General features: G+C 34.0%; 5 protein-coding genes across 7 annotated transcripts in view; all 5 read left to right on the top strand.

Annotated features, from left to right (window-relative positions):
• Positions 1-3223, top strand: part of LOC125848488 (putative glutamine amidotransferase GAT1_2.1) — a 31706-nt gene extending 28483 nt beyond the window's left edge. The window contains exons 2-5 of the mRNA XM_049528363.1: positions 1359-1479; positions 1566-2296; positions 2520-2726; positions 2833-3223. Of these exons, the coding sequence (XP_049384320.1) occupies positions 1389-1479; positions 1566-2296; positions 2520-2726; positions 2833-3087 (1284 nt within the window). The 5' untranslated portion in view covers positions 1359-1388 and the 3' untranslated portion in view covers positions 3088-3223. The remainder of the gene's footprint in view (positions 1-1358; positions 1480-1565; positions 2297-2519; positions 2727-2832) is intronic.
• A 1418-nt stretch (positions 3224-4641) lies between these two features.
• Positions 4642-5481, top strand: LOC125847454 (LEAF RUST 10 DISEASE-RESISTANCE LOCUS RECEPTOR-LIKE PROTEIN KINASE-like 1.4). Its single transcript, XM_049527071.1, has one exon. The coding sequence runs from the start codon at positions 4642-4644 to the stop codon at positions 5479-5481; it is 840 nt and encodes a 279-aa protein (XP_049383028.1).
• Positions 5482-8459: 2978 nt separating this feature from the next.
• Positions 8460-9503, top strand: LOC125847453 (LEAF RUST 10 DISEASE-RESISTANCE LOCUS RECEPTOR-LIKE PROTEIN KINASE-like 1.3). The gene has a single exon (XM_049527070.1). It carries the CDS (start codon positions 8607-8609, stop codon positions 9501-9503), a length of 897 nt encoding a protein of 298 aa, XP_049383027.1. The 5' UTR covers positions 8460-8606.
• A 2331-nt stretch (positions 9504-11834) lies between these two features.
• Positions 11835-20059, top strand: part of LOC125848485 (LEAF RUST 10 DISEASE-RESISTANCE LOCUS RECEPTOR-LIKE PROTEIN KINASE-like 2.1) — a 44409-nt gene continuing 36184 nt past the window's right edge. The window contains exon 1 of the mRNA XM_049528356.1: positions 11835-12076. The gene's annotated coding sequence lies outside the window, so the exon portion shown is untranslated. The remainder of the gene's footprint in view (positions 12077-20059) is intronic.
• Positions 12086-18982, top strand: LOC125848484 (LEAF RUST 10 DISEASE-RESISTANCE LOCUS RECEPTOR-LIKE PROTEIN KINASE-like 1.2). Of its 3 annotated transcripts, none has more exons than XM_049528354.1 (4): positions 12086-12862; positions 17272-17307; positions 17400-17753; positions 17831-18982. In XM_049528354.1, the coding sequence occupies exons 1-4, from the start codon at positions 12106-12108 to the stop codon at positions 18718-18720; spliced, it is 2037 nt and encodes a 678-aa protein (XP_049384311.1). In that variant the 5' UTR covers positions 12086-12105; the 3' UTR covers positions 18721-18982. The 3 variants fall into 3 exon arrangements, with proteins under 3 accessions (XP_049384311.1, XP_049384310.1, XP_049384309.1); XM_049528353.1 differs by having other exon boundaries at positions 12086-12865; XM_049528352.1 differs by lacking the exon at positions 12086-12862 and adding an exon at positions 15523-16522.

Raw genomic sequence — 20059 nt, 5'->3', positions numbered from 1 at the left:
TGAGAAATTCATGCTAATTCGTGGAGTTTACACCAAGCAAAATAAGAAACACGTGCATACGGAAATGCTGATTCATAATTTAAATTTACATGTTTAAAGTTTGAATTGTGTTACAATTTATTTGATTTATAGCTTGTAAATTAATTATTTATAATTATTTAATCAAAATTTGAAAAGTCCTAAATTCAGACTGTCCCACCTCACTAGGAGAAATTCATGCTAATTCGTGGAGTTTACACCAAACAAAATAAGAAACACGTGCATACGGAGGTGCTGATTCATAATTTAAATTTACATGTTTAAAGTTTGAATTGTGTTACAATTTATTTGATTTATAGCTTGTAAATTAATTATTTATAATTATTTAATCAAGATTTGAAAAGTCCTAAATTCAGACTGTCCCACCTCACTAGGAGAAATTCATGCTAATTCGTGGAGTTTACACCAAGCAAAATAAGAAACACGTGCATACGGAGATGTTGATTTATAGCTTGTAAATTAATTATTTATAATTATTTAATCAAAATTTAACATATATAAATATCATACTTTTGCTAAAGTTACTTGATTCATATAAACATTACAGTAATTATTTTGTGAGATATATAAAATCGCACAAGGACTCTCTTCATTCATTATTATTTGTTCATTTAGGGTTTTGTACATTTCTTGATAAACAGTGATTAATATGAGTATTATATTATAATGTTTATATTAATTGACGTATAATTTTAGATTTTGAGAACAATTACAAGAAATAGATAATTAAAATTGAGGATAAAATAGGACAAAAAAGCTTGAAATATATTAAAAAGGAAAATCTATTTTTAAAAATGAATGAGTAAAAGTGGACGTGATATTTTTTAAGTCGTTCAAGAAAGGTAGCAAAGGAGAAACTATTGCACTTTATTTGTTGGATCCATTTTTTCCTATTGGGGAGAAAGGTTTTATCCGAATATAGGCAGATCCAGGTCAGCAATTCCTCAGCTTTGACCCGCCTTAGAAGAGCCTCCATTAGATGTGCATTTGTCCACGTGGGATCTAATATTATTATTAACAAAAACAAGGAAAAATCATTAAATCCTTAAACTTGTTTTAATTTGGATTAACCCTATTTCTCTCTCTCTTTCCTAGTCATACTAGACAAATTATTATGGTAAACTTACCAATTACGCGGCGATCGCCCTATAAAACCCCACAATTTTCTCTCATTTTTCTCTAAACCATTCACTAATTCAACTTTGTGTGTCTCATTCTTCCCCCCTTAAATAGCACTCTTTATCTAAATTAAATTCTCATCTCTTTTAGTATTTGCATTTTAGCTACTACTCATAAGTAGTTGCAAAAAGAAAAAAAAGAAAAAATTAAAGCAAAATTATCGTGCTGCCATGGCTGTCGAGGAGCTCTCAGTTGTTCTCCCCCGCGTGCTCATCGTCTCTAGACGTACCGTTCGTAAGAACAAATTTGTTGATTTTGTTGGTACGTTACTTTTCTTTCACATAGTTATCAAAAAGATCGTAAATTCTGGATTTTAGATTTTGAAATTGATTGCGATTAATTTTCAGGAGAATATCATCTCGATCTTATAGTAAGCTATGGAGCTGTTCCGGTGATTGTACCCAGAGTTTCCGGGGTACATATGTTATTAGACAGTTTTGAACCAATTCATGGTGTTCTTCTCTGTGAAGGAGAGGATATCGATCCTTCTCTGTACAACGATGAACTATCCAATCTCTCCGTCGAAGAATTGGAAGAAATTAGGAGATTGCACGCTAGCGATACTGCAATTGACAAGGAAAAAGACACAATTGAACTCAGATTGGCTAAACTGTGTCTAGAAAGGAACATTCCCTATTTGGGAATATGCAGGGGCTCACAGGTACTAAATGTTGCATGTGGGGGAACTCTTATACAAGACATCGGAAAAGAAATATCAAAAAACCTTCCTGAGAATCAGAGGGTAGTTCATATGGATTATGACAACTATGATGGTCATAGGCATGTTATAGAAGTTGTTGAGGAAACGCCATTGCACCATTGGTTCAAGGATTCGTTGGAAGACGAAAAAATGGAGATTTCAGTCAATAGTTATCATCATCAAGGAGTTAAAAAACTGGCTCAGAGATTTGTTCCTATGGCATTTGCCCCTGATGGTTTAGTTGAAGGATTTTATGATCCGGATGCTTATAATCCTGCTGAGGGTAAGTTTATTATGGGACTTCAATTTCATCCGGAACGAATGAGGCAAGAAGATAGTGATGAATTTGATTATCCCGGATGTACATTTGCTTATCAGGTACCACTCTAAACTTCAATCTCTACTGAATTTAGATCTTTACTACAATAATTTTTCATATATTGGAATATCAGTATTACCCTTTGAATTATTCTAAGGTATTTCTGAGCAAAAAATGTAACAAAGGATAAAACAGATCCATTTTGAATAGTTCAGAGAAATATTTGACCGTTTCCGTATTATCTTTGTTCTAACAGCACTATGTTAAATGTGATTTTGGCAGGAGTTTGCGAAGGCTGTAGTTGCATATCAGAAAAAACTGTTAAGCACAACCACAATCCAAAAGCCATTGAAGCTTAATCAAGAAATGGAGAAGAAGAGGAAAATTATAGTTAGAAGTTTTTCCCTTGCTAGAGATTTATACGAAAAAGGCTGTACATTTCAGCCATCTAAAACTTCCGACTTAGATGTAGGAGTAGAATTCCTCGAGGTACATGAATAATTCTCACTTACGTGCTATAAGACCATACTTATTTTGAACCTACTGACTCTATCGATTGAATTAACAATGATAATTATATATGTTATGTTTGCAGTCAAATACAGCATTGAGTTTGCAACAAGAGACGAGGTTAATGCAAATGGGAGCAACAGTAAGGAATGCATCATCTTATTTGCAGAGATTAAAGATGAATGAAGAGAAAGAAAGGTTGGCAAGGAAAGTAATGGGGAAAATGTCAGTGGAACAGCTATCTGATCTGAAAACATTTTACAATATGATGGGACAGATATCTTCAGAAGTTTTAGAGAGAAAATTACGGGATCTCATGACTCTTGATGAGGAATTTTGATATTTCTGCACGAGTTTTTTTTGCTTTAATTTAAATTTTTTTCTTGTCAAGCTTATGTAATTGCTTTCTTTGTAAAGTCACGTGATTGCGGAACTAAGCAATGTTAAAATATTCATTGCAGTTTTTTAGCATAAAATAGTTATAATAACAATTATATTCAAACATGAGCATGACGATATTGCTAACCTTTAGCCGTTGGGTAGGTGAGTTCGAGTCATCAAACAAAAAGAACTGGGTGCAGGTGTGCAGCTTGAAAAAAAAAAAAACAACCCTCACGATCCCACCCCACTATAAATTGATGCAATTACTATACAACCTGAACACTCGTTTAACTCGCCTAACGCTTAGCTAGTGATATATTCCAAATTTATTGCCTTAAAACTAACCTAATAGTACTAACTACTGATTTGTTCCAAATTTATGCCTAAAAATAATCTTTGTGGTTAATGACTTCTTTAATGTTTGAAAAATTAAATTTTTTAATTATAGTATATGTCGAATACATATTAATGTAATTAAGTTCATACCATAAACACTCACAAACTCACTATTTATATAGAAAGAGATGCTGGTATTTTTAAAAGCAATGCATAATTATGGTATATTTCTGGTGTAAATATTTTTAGTATCCAACATAGAAGAATTTGAATTTCATAATAAAGGTAATTTAATATTATGTATATTATATTAAATTGTATAATTCATTTTTTGTATAGTACAGAATAAATGGTGAACAACAATATATAGTATATATGAGTGTATATACACAATATACAGTATATGTGAGTATACAAATTATGCTATTTATGAACGAACAATAGTTATGCCACTTATGTTATTAATAAATAAAAATAAAGTTTTATTAATATATAGCAGAATGTAAAAGTCTCGACTTCTTTTTGAGGATCGAATTACGTGAATGAAAATGTCAATTTAGAAGTAAAGCTTTTTTCTTTTTGTATTTTATTTTCTCTGTGGCTGTACTGGTCAATTGATGATAATTTCTCTAAGAAGTTGAAAAAGAACAAAAAACTTTGCAGTTTTACTTTAGACGAGTAGAAAAAACTTTCTTCTTTTCATTTCTTTCTTTCAAAATATCAAAGATTTTGCATTTTCTAATGAAGTATACCATCGCGAATGACAAAGTGATGGAAAGATAAAACTGTGTAAAATAATATCAATAAACGATATCTAAGTTGAGTCTTCAAGTAGAGATATACGTCATATGTCGTATAATATAGTAGGAGTAACATGATACAATATGTTAAAATACATATTTTCCTCCAAAGAATATTTCGAACTTCTATACATTAACCGCCTAAAATATTTTAATCATTCAGTAATTGCGCTTAATCTGGATTATTTTTATTTAAGAAGTCAATGTAGTCCCCTAATTCTTGTTTATGTCATCGTCAATATCTTACTTACAATTTTATCTTTTCAGCTTCTGACTTATAAATTCGGCCCAACATTTATTTATTTGTACCTTCTACAGGCAAACATAGTGCTACTAGTTAACTACTCACAACACCTTTTTAGCTCTGGGCATTCAAAATGGAAGGCCTTTTCTCTTTTCGAATTCGAGCTTGCACAGTACTCTTCTTCATCATAATTCATCTTTCTCCTCTCTCTTCCGTCGAAAACAAGTTGTTTTCCAGCTGTGGCAAGTCCTTCAACTGCGCAAACATAACTGAAATTACTTATCCTTTCTGGGGAAATGATCGACCGAAGGAATGCGGTTATCCTGGATTCGAGCTTCAATGTGACGATCAGGAAAAGACTATAATACAGATTGCGAACATAAATTACCTTGTTCTGGATATTAATTTGGATGCTCAAATTATTACAGTTACTAGAAAAGATCTAGGTATAGATGGAATTTGTCAATTTAACTCAACTATAGATAATTCCAATACATTCGAGTATGCTTCGAGCTTAGTGAATTTCACATTCGATTACGCGTGCTCGCCTTGGATCGGATCGTTCAATTGTCCGATAAATGGAATGAATTATAAGAATAGTTTTACAATTGGAGGTGAAGAGGGAGCTGGGACATGTCATGCTAGTATAGTTGTACCAGGTCGAAAGGAGTTACCGTCTGGAGGAATAATTCGAGATTTGGGGGATTTGAAGCAGTTGCTGGAACAGGGGTTTGATGTGAAATGGAAAGTGGATACTAGTCATTGTAAGGAATGTGAAAAGTTTGGGGGACGTTGTGGATTTGATGCCGGTGCTAATGAATTTAGGTGTTTGTGCCCTGATGATCAATCTTCTTCTTCTTCGTCGTCCAATAATGCGTGCACCAATGGACTTCCTTTCTCTGGAACTGAAAATAGTAAACCGCTTTCATCCCTGGCTACACCGCCTGGTACGTTTTTCCGATTTCCTTCTTAATATCTGCATTTTTCCGACAATTAATTTTGAATTCTTATATTGTTAGTTAATCTAATTAAGAGAACTATAAGTGAATTAGTTGCATTCATTTAACAAGTTGATAGCACTAGTTAAATATAAAACTGTTTAATCAATAATAGTAATAGTAATAGTGTATTAAATTTGTATATTTTGATAGTAGAGGCCAAAAGGAATTCATTAGAAAGGCCATTGAATTTCTCCCATAAATCATCTCCAATAACATAGAGAGAAAGAGAGTATTCTATTCTAAAATCTATATTTTCATTTATTATTTTAATTATGGTTGAGCGTTGGGAGAGAAGCGGATGATAATCGTCATGGAAGGAAGAGCGGTGCCGATAAGGATTTCTCCATTTGAATTGAAAGAAACATTTATATGTACACTTTTTTTATGTTAGACACATCATCTTTTTAATGGTACGTTTTGCCTTTTAAGTGAGTTAATCTTAAATTTTTGTCTTTCGAATGAGTTTCAATTTTTCCCCAAACTTATATCTAGTGAGACATAAGTTTTTAAACATCAAGGAGCAAGGGCATAAATTATGAAATATTACTATGCAAAAATATAATTTAATAATATATTACGGAAAAAATATATATTTATCTTAAGTTACAAAAATTATAGATCCAAACAAAATAAGTAAAAAGTGCAAATGACCCATACTTTAGAAGATGTAACTCCGGCCAAAAATTAACTTTTCTCTAATTCCATCCTAACGTTGGGCTTTTATGGGCTTGGTTTTGTTGAACTAGCACTACTTAGTAAAATTATAAGCCCAGTTCCTTCTCATCCAGTGGAAGTGCAAAAATAATTGGTTTTGGTCATCATGGAAGTTTATAAATTTAGCCAATTTATAAATAACGTCAAGCATACAGGATTGGAGTTGTAAAATTTTGCGTTTGAAGTTCAGTATATTGATTGTGTTAGCTAGCTTCCATTTTTTTTTATGTGAATAATGCCGGAAATCTGGCAAGACAATGCTGAACTTCAAACATGTATATATGAAGTTTTAGACACACAAATTCAAAACTAAAATCATCTTTGGGGAAGGTTAAAACGTGTTTTATTTCCAATTGTAACCTTGGATTTCATAGAAGTCTTTGGAGAGGTCAAACCTGTAATTTTGTTGTTTTATCGGAGTTAAGTATTGTTTATATTGGACTATGAAATTCAATCAAATAGGGGACAAAATAGTACTCTATTATATTTTATTCCGAAATTATCATTCTCTACCATTATACCCCCTTTTGTTTTAGGTAGAAAGCTTTCCTACTTTAGAATGAGACTCTCCTTGCAATTTGTTGATTCCTTCTACCGCTACTTCTAAAATCTCCTTCTTCTCCACATTCCATTTGGTGCATCTTTATTCTAAGTAAGTTACTTCCAAGAATTAGCGTAATATTTATGTTTGGACTCATAAAACTCACCAAATGATCCTACATATGCGTCATCTATGGACTTAGAAATGGTAAAAGCCACCAAACCTGGTTGTTCATAAGCAAATTATAGTATATGTGGTTGTTGGATAGTCCATGACATATTTATGTTTAGATAGAAACGCTTAACAAACCTCCAATCGTTTTCTAATGTACAAGTAATTTCCAATTGACTTCTCTATAGAGTACACTGCCTAATCCCAAATAAATAAGAAATTAAAAAATACTAAAGGACAAAAAAGATGCACCAAAACTTTGATCCTGTTTTCTTTTTTTCTTTTCCACAACCGAAAAATCAACTATCTAGGTAAGTTTTCATTTTCCTTAAGAGAGCACCTTTGATTTCCTCCACAGTTTAGATTCAGTCAATGTGATTTTTTTTTTCCATGACATCCATAATAAAGAAAATGTGTAGTATCATTAAGGAGAAAATGATCAAAATGGTCCTTCATGTATGAGATTTGTTTTATGTTGATCCTTAATATATTACACATGATCCATATGGTCCTTAATGTATTATAAAAAGAGATCATTTTGGTCCTAACCCTAAAAACTAACTGAAAACGTTAAAAAGATGTTAAACTTTTAACTGTGGGTCCCACAATTGGTGGGCCCCTTCTTCCTCCATCTTTCTTGCTCATTTCTTCTCCTTCATCTTCTTCTTTTGCCATTTCTTCTGCAAAAACCTATCCCCACTAAAAAAGAACCAAAACCAAGAGAAACCCAGAAAGTAGAACTACCTGATAAGACCATCCTAGCTGATTTCCACGGCCACGAACACCAAATATGATGGTGAAGATAGTACACGCAATTACCAATGCCCTTGTCACTGGTGCATTGTCTACAACATCAAAGTGAAAACAAAATTAGAAAACAAGCAAATCAATATACTAAATACATAAAAAAAAAAAACGTAATTGATGTGGGATTCAAAAACTTACTGAAACCAGATGGTCTGACGTTCATATTTGCAGTGATAAAAACGAGATTTTTGCCCTGTTTTCTACCTAACAAAGATCTGCTAAGTCCTACCTAATTCTGAAGAGACAAAAAGAGAAAACGAAGATCAATTTTGTTTTGATTACAATGAACTATTTGCCTTTTGTTTGCTATATTTACCAGTTTGACTTGTTACACACTTTGGGTCCTTCCCAATTTGAACCCAGAAAGGATTGATTTGTTCTTCACCCAGAACTATTTGCCTTTTGTTTGCTATATTTCTTTTGGTTTTGGTTCTTTTTTGGTGGGGATAGTTTTTTGCAGAAGAAATGGCAAAAGAAGAAGATGAAGGAAAAGAAATGAGCAAGAAAGATGGAGGAAGAAGGGGCCCACCAATTGTGGGACCCACAGTTAAAAGTTTAACATCTTTTTAACGTTTTCAGTTAGTTTTTAGGGTTAGGACCAAAATGATCTCTTTTTATAATACATTAAGGACCATATGGATCATGTGTAATATATTAAGGATCAACATAAAACAAGTCTCATACATGAAGGACCATTTTGATCATTTTCTCTATCATTAAGTGAAGTCATTTTTATCACCCAATTTCCTATGTATATCATCTTCTTCATGCTTTATTTCCACCTACTTTTCTACTCACCATAGTCTTGTTTAATAATCCATTGCCTCCTTCCTTTAGCCACATCCATTTCTCAATTTTCTCCAAATGAATTCGCAAAGCTTTTACTTCTACTCTTTGCTCACTCTGTTTTCATCACTTATACTAATTCATGTACCTCAAGGTTCGAGTAATCCTAATGAATTCTACCAGACTTGTGGGAAAACGTATACATGTGGCGATATTAAGGGATTAACTTATCCTTTTATGAGTGTCGATGATCCTTCCTTCTGTGGCTATCCTGGTTTTGAGCTCAACTGCAATCAGGATGGTAGTACTACAATGGAAATCGAAAACATCAAGTATCGAGTTTTAAACGTACTTCCAACAACCCAAACGATAAGGATTCTGAGGGAGGATATCATGGAATCAATTTGTCCTGTTGATTTGGTTAACACCACTCTGGATTACTCCCTCTTCGATTTCGCCTCTGGCTATACGAATTTGACCTTTCTATACGATTGCCCTGTTGCATCACACTTTGCGGAAATGGATGGTACTTTTGCTTGTAGAAAAAGCAAATATCACAATGTTTTCGTACTGCCTGGTGCTGTAGGCCCGGGGAAGTGCGATGCCAGTGTCACAGTTCCAGTGCCTCAGATGAGTGCTGGTAATGTAGGATCATTGAATTCATCAGGTTTGGCACAAGTACTACAAGAGGGGTTTGAAATAAGATGGAAACTTGATAGTAAAACCTGCAGTAAATGTATCGAAGAAAAGGGAAGATGCGGATATGATGAATATTCGAAGCAAACAACTTGCTTTTGTCCTGGTCCTCCTTATGCATCTGCTTCTTGTCCAGTTTCTACTTTTGGGCTCCCTACTTATGGATTCGCACCACCATTACCAATATCTATACCATCTCCATCTCCATCTCCAGGTAAATGTTCTTGTTTTCCTAAAACTATTTCCGGCTCAATTTGCCTTCTTAGTCAACGGATTTGATTCCATTACTTTTTCTTGTGTCGAATTGACTAATTAGCTAATTTGATAATCTCGAGCTAACACGAGGATAACGAAAAGGACCAATGTTTATCCCATGTAGATCCATAGATTATATTATACAAACTGATAGGGTAAAGTTAAACGCTTATCAATGTCTCAACTTGATTGTAATCTCCTAGATTAGTTTAGTAATCCAATCTTCTGTTACGTTCATCTCTGAAATAATGTATCACTTCCGCTACTGTGTTAAGTCTAGTTTTACGTAGCTGTCATTTTAGTTGGTATTAGGTATACCTCCACCAACCAACCATTAATCATAAAGTCTATTATTGAGATATTCTTTTTTATTTTCTCTACATTGAACATTTTTTCCACTCAAGGCTGAAAATAACTATTGTAATAGTTGGTTAGCTAACTTCACATGGATGATGTAGTTGATATATATCTCCAGTATGAAGACTCAGTAAAACAAATTAAGACATCCAACTACTACTAGTTTGAGTCGTGGTTGAATTAGTACGAATTAATACATCACAGTTGAATGTTCTCCAATTTCTCTTCTAATATTTAGCATGAGAGTTGCTGTAGGCTCAACCCAGTATTAATATTGTCCGCTTTGAGCCTAGACCCGCACAACTTTAACATGTGTCTCTAGGTTCTAAGGCAGCTCTTATAGTAGATATCAGTATTTGGGCATATAAATTCTTAGCATTCTCCTTAATGGCAGAGCATGTCCAGGAGATAAATCTGTTATAGCATCTTACAAGTTAGTACTCCTTTTTTCTCCTCCTAATCTGTCCAGTGAAAAGAAGATAAATGTACTTTTTTCCTCCTCATAATGTGTCCGGTGAAAAGAAGATAAATGGATATTAAACCTATTGTCCGGTGAAAAGAAGATAAATGAATATTAAACCTAACTCAACCCAAGAGATTAGCTCAAGAGGTTTCCTTAGCCGTATAAAAGAGATCACCCATCCCTTGAAGGGCTGATGTATGACTTTTCACACCTCCTCTCAAAGAAATGGATTTTGGGCCTAAATCAACCTCAAATGTTAGCTCAAAAGGTGAGAATTGTCTGAGCCATATTGAAGAAACCACTCATCCCTTAAAGGAACGATGTGGGACTCTTCACACAAACTTACCTTGATACATTAGCTTTTTCACTTCTTCAATATTGGCCATAGAAATAGGGAAACCTTGTGGACGCTAAATGTGTCGTGAACTTGAGCTACTATCATAATTGGGGAGGAAGTAGGTGAGTGATCCACACTGAAGTTGCACTCTTTTGTGGCGTGGGATCACATATATGCATCCGATTTCACACATTCATTTGGTTTTGTTCATCTCCTTTGTAGAGTGTAATTCATACTTATTCAGGAAATACTTATACCAACTTTCTCCCACGATATATTTGTTTACCATGCAACATATTTCTTAATCCTATTATCTTCTGGTTTTGAAGATGGATGTTTGTCCATCCTTACTCTGATCACATTTCCGCCTGAAATTCTCATCTTAACCTTTAGTTTACGATTAGCCACTATCATTTTGAATACTTGTCACCAAATTGACGACCACACAGATCTCTAATTTTCGAGACATAGTGCCCGTTTGGGTTGACTGATTAAAAAGTAGTTGATAAGTCTCAAGAGCTGAAAATTACTTTTAGCTGTTGAAGTTGATTATATAAATAATCAATTACATATGTGGACGGAAGTGCAAGTAGTTGTATTTGGTAAAAACCTGTTGATAAACACTTTTTTCGGTAAAAATGGCAGAAAGTGTTTATGAGCTGTAAAATCATAACTTAAAGGTGACCAAATTATGTCATTTGGTTGAATTTGACTTAAAAGAACTTTTGGTGTTACCAAACAAATAGGTGTGCCAAAAAGTGATTATAAACTAATTTGACCAACTTATAAGCTTTAAAGTGGATTTCTGTATATGAAGAAAATGGCAGTGTGGAGCAATCATGGGATATCTTATCATCCGTCATGTAACGCAAGTTTTGACACGTTAGAATGAACTATTTAGCACATGACTTGGGGTACTTCATCTGTTTTTTTAGCGTATAATACATGTCTTGATTTTATGACCACTCGTGTCTTAGCTAAATGGTTTCTTTCACGGGACCAATTAGTTCCTACTCACCAAATATAAATAGACGACTCTTATCATAGTTATTAATTAAATTTCGTGAGTCATGCTAGTGGTTTTATATATAATTAAAATAATAAGATATTTTTTAAGACACGGTGTTTGTTGAATTAGACCAAGTCTAGCACCCCTAAATTCCAATAGAAGCTTCTATATCACCCTTTTCTTGTAAATATATGCGAAATTTGGTATCTGTTTCGTCAAAAGATCGTTCTACTGGTAGCTATATGTTGACCAAAACATGACAAATACAGCACCCCATCTTTATCATTGAATTTTATATCTCATCTTCCTAATTTAATTTGCTGTTCTCTTCCAAACTCCTTTCTCTGTCCCTTAAATCCTCATCTCCTTTCAGCTTAGCTCCTGAATAAAGCTCTTTTGCCACTACTACCAGTAAGCGCCTCTCTTTCTAGGTGGTGCTAGTTCCCTTCATCAAACAGAAATGCATCCTTATTTTTTGCTCTTCACTACTACAATCTTTATCTTGATCTATATACCGGGGTCTTTCTGTCAAGATGACGAGCGATACAGGAGTTGTGGTGAGCCGTTTCAGTGCGGCAGCATGAATATAATTTACCCTTTTTGGGGAGGGAGAAAACCAGTGTATTGTGGTCATCCAAGTTTTGAGATCAAGTGCGAAAGTAGAATACCCAAAATTGCAATTGAATCAACAAGATACGAAGTGATAGATATCAACACCCCTAATCGAATTGTAACCCTGGCTCGGGATGATTTACTGAGTAGTATTTGTTTGGATAATCCCGAGAATGCCTCCTTTGATTTAAACACTTTCAGCTATGTTTCGAGTGACCTGAATATTACTCTGTATTTCGGCTGCACCGTCCGCCCTGGTTTGCAATTACCACCTTCGTCTCCAAATAGGTTCAATTGCAATAGCAATATATTTGGTATATATACGCTGATCGACGTTCCCTTCGACCTTACTCTGGTAACATGCCAGGAAGAAATAATAGCTAGGGTCAATCAAACGAATGCTGTGGCATTAGCCAGTCCTACAGCTTCCGTGGAAGTTCTGAGAAGAGCCATTGCTGGCGGTTTTTCAGTTAATTGGACGGCAGGTATTGATTCTAAGTGCCAACAATGCGACAGTTCAGGTGGAAGATGTGGATCCAATCCAGATTCTGGAGACTTTGCTTGCCATTGTCTAAATGGTACTCATTCAAACGACTGCAACGACGGTGGTAATCTTTTCTCTACTATTACTCATAATTTACTTCGTTCCTTCGTTTCCAAATAAAATACATGTCCGATCCAAACCATCATCCCAGTCCTTTCCCAAGAGATTTGAATTACATACGCTAACTTAGTAAAGATTCTTTCGCAATCAGTATAGTATCAATTTTATATGAATTCTTGCTTATGTGAAAAAATCAGGATAACTTTAAAGGAAAAACCCCAATTAATACCTTGTTAATTATCTTGAAAAAATATTTATTTTTGGAGTAACTAAGAAACATCGTATAATATGGACCAATGAAAGTACTTCTTTTGCATTGGTTACCTAGAATTAAACTCTCTATAAAATTTTGTACGTGTTTTATTTTGTCCAAACTCCATATGAAACTCTGAATACTACAGCCTCTAGCCCTCTATCTACTTTGGTCCAGCTCCAATTCTTGAGCGTGTTAGTATAGCTCCTTTTTTTTATTTTTTTTTATTTTTTATATCAGCGTAAATAATCATTTATATTATATGCAAACAATATTCATATACGAACTTCCTTAAAATGTGAAATTTGAAATCTTGAAAAGTAAGTATGTTATTGCTACAACAAAATAAAAAACTCGGGACCTAATTTTAGACTTAGTACTGTGTCTGTGTTTCTGCCATTGTTGTATTGTTTACTTCTCGTCGGCAATTCAACATTTGGCATTGTCAAAACACAAGAAACTACTATTCTTAATCCAAGTAGAATAAGCCTCGGATTAAAAAATATTATAAATAATAGGAAAAGTACAATAATTCTCTAACTAACCAGAAAAAATACATATATTTCATTGAACCTTTTTATTGACAAAGTAAACAAGGATACAGTTCTTTATTTGTAGTTCTTATACTTTTAAGTTAGTTCTGTGTTATAATTCAAACTTGGTTGGCGCTTGATAAAACGAGGGAAACTGAAACGACTTTTTTACTGTGATATTATTATATAATATATAGACGTTCTACCTGCCTCTTTTAGAAAACACAATTTGATTTCAGATAATTCTATTCATTGATCAATGCATTAAACATGTATAAAAAATTACAGTTGGATTTTATTTTTTCTTGTTTCTAGTGGAATTCACACTAAACCTTTTATGATTCAATTTTATTGAGGTTTGACCACACCAAGTTAGGTGCTACTCCCCCGATTTCATTTTACTTTAATTCATATCTACTTGACATAAATATTAAGACAGTTTTGGTTAAGAATATTTTTTATTGAATTAATTTTTATTAATAATATATTGAAACCTTAACTTTAATTATTGCTAGTTTATGTAGTTATTTAATATTAAAGATAATAATATGGGCAAAATATAATTAAAAAACTTAATTTATTAAAATGGACAAACAAAAATATCTGAAAAATTAATTTATTAAAATGGATAAATAAAAATATAAAAACCAAGTAAAATGAAATAGAGGGAGTAATTACTCTTTTGGTCTTGGTTTATAAATTATATAGATCCTTAACATTCAATTTTTTGGCATAATAAATAAATATCCATTTTAACTTGACTTCATATTTATGTCCTTCAATTTTGGATTTATACAAATTGTTGTTCACTATTCTATTTTTGGATATTGTCCGTTATACTATTTTGGAATGTCTAACATTACTTATCCACTTAATGAAATCAATTGATACTTTTACAGTTAGTTCATAATTTATCATTTATTATTAATTATAGTAATTTCTCTATTATATTTTTATCATTTAATATATTCAAAGGATGACTATTTATAATAAGTAGTNTTTCTAAAGTGGACAACTAAAAAGGGACGGAGGGAGTAATATATTGAAACCTTAACTTTAATTATTGCTAGTTTATGTATTTATTTAATATTAAAGATAGTAATATGGGCAAAATATAATTAAAAAACTTAATTTATTAAAATGGACAAATAAAAATATCTGAAAAATTAATTTATTAAAATGGATAAATAAAAATATAAAGACCAAGTAAAATGAAACAGAGGGAGTAATTGCTCTTTTGGTCTTGGTTTATAAATTATATAGATCCTTAACATTCAATTTTTTGGCATAATAAATAAATATCCTTTTTAACTTGACTTCATATTTATGTCCTTCAATTTTTTATTTATACAAATTGTTGTTCACTATTCTATTTTTGGATGTTGTCTGTTATATTATTTTGGAATGTCTAACATTATCTATCCACTTTATGAAATCAATTGATAATTTTACAGTTAGTTCATAATTTACCCTTATCATTAAATAGTATTTTCTCTATTATATTTTTTTAAATATTGTATTTATTATATTCAAAAGATGATATAGTAAATTTATCCTTCTATTTATAATAAATAGTTATTTAAATTTATATAAAATTAAACAAGTAGATATACACATCTTACATGCCAATTCGTGTGAGATATCATGTAGATGCATATGTCTACTTATTTTATTTCATACAAAATTTACATATACATTTATATATATCCAAAATTGAATGATATAAATGTCATATTAGACCAAGTTAAAATGTTTACTTAATGTCATATTAGACCAAGTTAAAATATATTAGACCAAGTTAAAATGTTTCATTAAAAGTTAGGCGTCTTTCAAACCTCTTTCTTTTCATATTCAACGTGAGTAGTAATAATATTCAACTTTCAGTCAAATCCTTTTTGTCTCTCTCTTTCAAATGTAATCTCAGATTCTCACCACCTTCCAAATTCCCTTTCAATAATAATATACAGATATGAATCTACAGACTACAAATAATTCTAGCTATGACTCTCACTCACTCATTCTCTCTTCGTATTCCAAATGACTCTCTCCTATCCTTCCACCACCACCAATGGCCGCGGCGGCGCCACCACCACAACTACTCTCTTCTTCGCCACCTTTATTCTCACAACATCCTTCTCCTTCTCCTTCTCCTTCTCTGATGACAACGTCTTATTCCCCAATTGTCATCTCACTTTCTCCTGTGGTTCCATCCGTAACATCACCTACCCATTCACCGGCGGCGATCGCCCTAACTACTGTGGTCTCCCGGATTTCAAACTCCGATGTGTTGACGACAAACACACCGAGTTCACTCACCAATCACTTACTTACCGTGTTCTTTCTATTAATCAGTCATCAACGACCATGACTGTATCGAGAATCGACCTCTGGAAAAATTCCTGCCCTTCGCAATTCATCAACACTATTTTTAATTCTACTCTTTTCAACATTGACCGTAACGAAGACGAAGAACTTTCGTTGAGCTACGGCTGCGATGTCTCTGCATTGGTTATCACGCCTCAGAATTTGCTCAACTGTAGTGTAGATGGTTTGAATTTCACCGGCGCATTTTACTTACTAGGTCCAATTCCAAATGACCCTTTTCTGAATGTCATAACTTGTACAACTATGGTCACTGTTCCGATGTTTAGAACAGTGGGTAAAATGCTATATAGCAATGAGATTACTCTTGGGGAGGCATTGATGCAGGGGTTTAGTGTGAAATACGATACCCCTTATGATAGGCGCTGTTCTGAGTGCAAGAGTCTGGGTGGGAATTGCGGATTTATTGTGGGATTGTCTCAGCTAATTTGTATTTGTGGAGAAATGCCTTGTACATTTCTTCGAGAACATTCTCATGAACGTTCCTCACAAGGTACTGACAACTGAGAACTTTATCCTTTAATTTTACTACTAATTAGGAGTTCTTATTATTAAACATAGAAATCTATAGTTTGAAATTAGGGACTGAATGGATTTAGCTTAACAGTAACCCAGTTAGAGAATCGGTACATATAGGTGTCAATTGTTCTAGTTGATGAATCCTGAGTTCATGGTCTAAGACATTGTTTGTTCTACTCCGACATGATTACATTGCGGTTGATTGGTATATGTGTAGTGATGTATCCCGTGTAATCTTACAAGTGTGGTCTAGGAAGGGTGGTGTGTGTGCAGTCTTCGCCTTACCTTGTGAAGATAGAGAGGTTGTTTTCAATTATAATTTCATACTTTTGCATTTATATTTGTTATGACTGTATGAGTAGTTGTTATCTTATAGCGCCTATTATATAGGTCTTTGATTCAAGGGATACCTAAAAAACACTATGCGACTTGCTAACACAAAAGTGAACTTGAAACGAAGTGTAATCCAATGTGATTTACTAGAATCTTCATGTTAGTTTTTAGATTTCCATGGTATGTTCTCTTCAGGTATCCCTAGGAATTCTTGTTACAGTATGCTTCTTTCTTATAGTTTGTACTATTCAGATCTATTATTAGCGAATACACCCATTTCACCACATGAGTTTTGTTAGTTTCTCCTAATTCCAGCCGGATATACCTTATGTTTACCTGAGCATCAATTCTAGTTACCACTTAATTGACGGCATTATGACTGTTTTGCAGATAACCGAAAGAAAAATCAGATGCCACTTGCAGTAGGTATTGTCTTTGTTCTAACATTAGACTAGTACAACTCAATTGACACGGTCAATGCCTTGAGAAGATTGTAAACTTTCTTCTTTCGATTGCAGGCATTAGCGTAGGAGGTGCTGTACTTGCCGGCATTGGTGTTGGGTGGCTAGTCTTCTTCTGCAGACAAAAGAGAAAGCGGATTGCATCACAGGCTTCAGCTTCCCAAACCGAAAGGAAGGATCTTCCAATTTTAAGTTCAAGCAATGGGCTGAGTTCCTCTTCTACTCCTTCTTCAACCACTTTCACCAGAAGCATTCCCTCTTATCCCTCTTCCAAATCTGAAGCTGATTGCGGGAGGGGAAGCTCCTACTTTGGGGCACATGTCTTCAGTTTTGCTGAACTTGAAGAAGCCACGAATAATTTTGATCCATCTAAAGAACTTGGGGATGGTGGTTTTGGTGTCGTGTACTATGGTATGTGTATTCTCTTTCTTGAATTATTATTACTTTGTGAGAGGTCTTCCTAACAATTCCAAGTAATTTGTTATCAGGCAAGCTCCATGATGGTCGCGTGGTTGCAGTCAAGCGCTTGTATGAGAACAATTTCAAGCGTGTGGAGCAGTTCATGAATGAAGTAGAGATTTTAACTAAGCTCCGCCACAAGAACCTAGTGTTGTTGTATGGGTGTACTTCTAAACGAAGCCGAGATTTACTGCTTGTTTATGAGTATATACCAAATGGGACAGTGGCAGATCATCTGCATGGTAAACAGGCCAAATCTGGCTTACTCTCTTGGCCTGTCCGAATGAACATTGCCATTGAGACTGCTGAAGCTCTGGCTTATCTCCACTCCTCAGTTATAATACACCGTGACGTCAAAACCAACAACATTCTGTTAGACAATGATTTCCATGTGAAAGTTGCTGATTTTGGGCTATCAAGACTGTTCCCAACCAATGTCACACATGTCTCTACTGCTCCACAGGGTACACCAGGCTACGTTGATCCTGAATACTACCAATGTTACCAGCTCACTGAAAAGAGTGATGTCTATAGTTTTGGGGTGGTCTTGGTAGAGCTGATCTCATCATTAGAAGCTGTGGATACCAACAGGCACCGCCATGATATTAATTTGTCTAATATGGCTGTCAACAAGATCCAAGGCCATTCAATTCATGAATTAGTTGATCCAAGTCTTGGATACTCAACAAACAGTTCCGTGAGGAGGATGACTACATTAGTCGCTGAGTTAGCTTTCCGATGTCTGCAACAAGATAGAGATCTGAGACCTTCAATGCAAGAAGTGCTGGAGACATTGAGAGGCATCCAGAATGGAGAGTCGAAAGCACACAATGCTGAGGTACTGGATATTGTGGTAGATGATGTTGGGCTCCTAAAGGACTCCTTTTCTTCTCCGGATTCAGTTGCCACTGGCAAATGAGTTGACAGCTCCACACCACATTCTAGTGGATGAAATATGTTTTTCAGGTCGGTTGAATTCAATGCTAGATGGAGAAGCAACTACTATTTTGGCACTTGTGATCAGTGTCATGTTTGGGCTAGTATCTCGCGTCTTCCATAGATAATTAATTTCTTATTTTTGCTTATATATAGTTATCTTGTTATCGTCAATATTTTCTGTGGGAGATTATCTAAAACTGCTTTTCGCGTAAGGCAATGTATATAAATAGTGAATAGGGCTGCCAACATTCTAGTATACATATGCATCTTTTGCTCTTTGTACATCAGGTTTTGTTTCTTTACCGACCTTCTGTTACCCTAAAGTTCATTTATGCTGAGGACATGAAAATCATATGCAACAACAATATGCAGCAAAAATGCACTGCAGCAGAACATATTCTGAGCCTATTTGTAGCTTGGAGTGCTAGGTTTTGCCTAAGGAACATGCTCTGATATTAAATTGTAAAGAGAAAAAAGGAACAGAACTCCAATTCGTGGGAACACCCTACCTATTGCTCTAGAGAGCAGAGCTAGCATATATTATAGTCATTCACGTGAGTTCATTAGTTTTTCCTCAAAAAAAATTTACTAAATATATATAAATATTTAATTGTAAATTCAGTAATCACTTTATATTAACATGAGATCATTATAAAAAAGCATAAATTTCAATTTGAGAATACACCTGCAGGACCACATTGATTGATCTATCGTATACAACTTTACTTTGCATTTATTGCTGAAAGAGATTGTTTCTGAATTGTAGGACTTCCTGGCCTCCCGGCCGGCCACAATAGTTTATGTCATTTCAGAGGAGTATTTTGAGAAAGTTGATGGGCTTTCAAATTTCGATTTGGAAGCAGTTAATCCTAGAATGTCATTCATCAGTAGTAATTGTGGAAATTTCCTTGTGATCCTGCAAAGTAGGTGAGCTCAATACCTGTTGGCTTTTACTTGCTGATCAAAGAATTGAATGTTTCAACTTTTTCCAAGTCAATGAAAACTAACAAAAGAAAATGGAAGCAATTTTAACCCCTCACAAAGAGAATGTCTACTGCCGTCTGCCTTGACTTGCTTTCCGATTACCACCTACTTTCTTTAGCTTCTACCTGACATACAATTAATGCAAATATGACTTTGCTCTAGTACTAATAAATCGCCTTACTCTAATTTACTCCCTAGAAATCGCCTCTCTGGATTGACTTTTGACTTATTTTAGCTATTTTAGCTTTAAAATAAGTATAAGCAATTTTAAATTTTATTCAAACACTTTAAACTGTTTAAAAGTTATTTTAACCTAAAAACACTTGAAATAAGCA

Source organism: Solanum stenotomum, chromosome 12, assembly GCF_019186545.1.
Source record: "Solanum stenotomum isolate F172 chromosome 12, ASM1918654v1, whole genome shotgun sequence".
Lineage (NCBI taxonomy): Eukaryota > Viridiplantae > Streptophyta > Magnoliopsida > Solanales > Solanaceae > Solanum > Solanum stenotomum.
The sequence above is the reverse complement of the archived record's forward strand: the minus strand, read 5'-3'. Positions and strand labels throughout refer to the sequence as shown.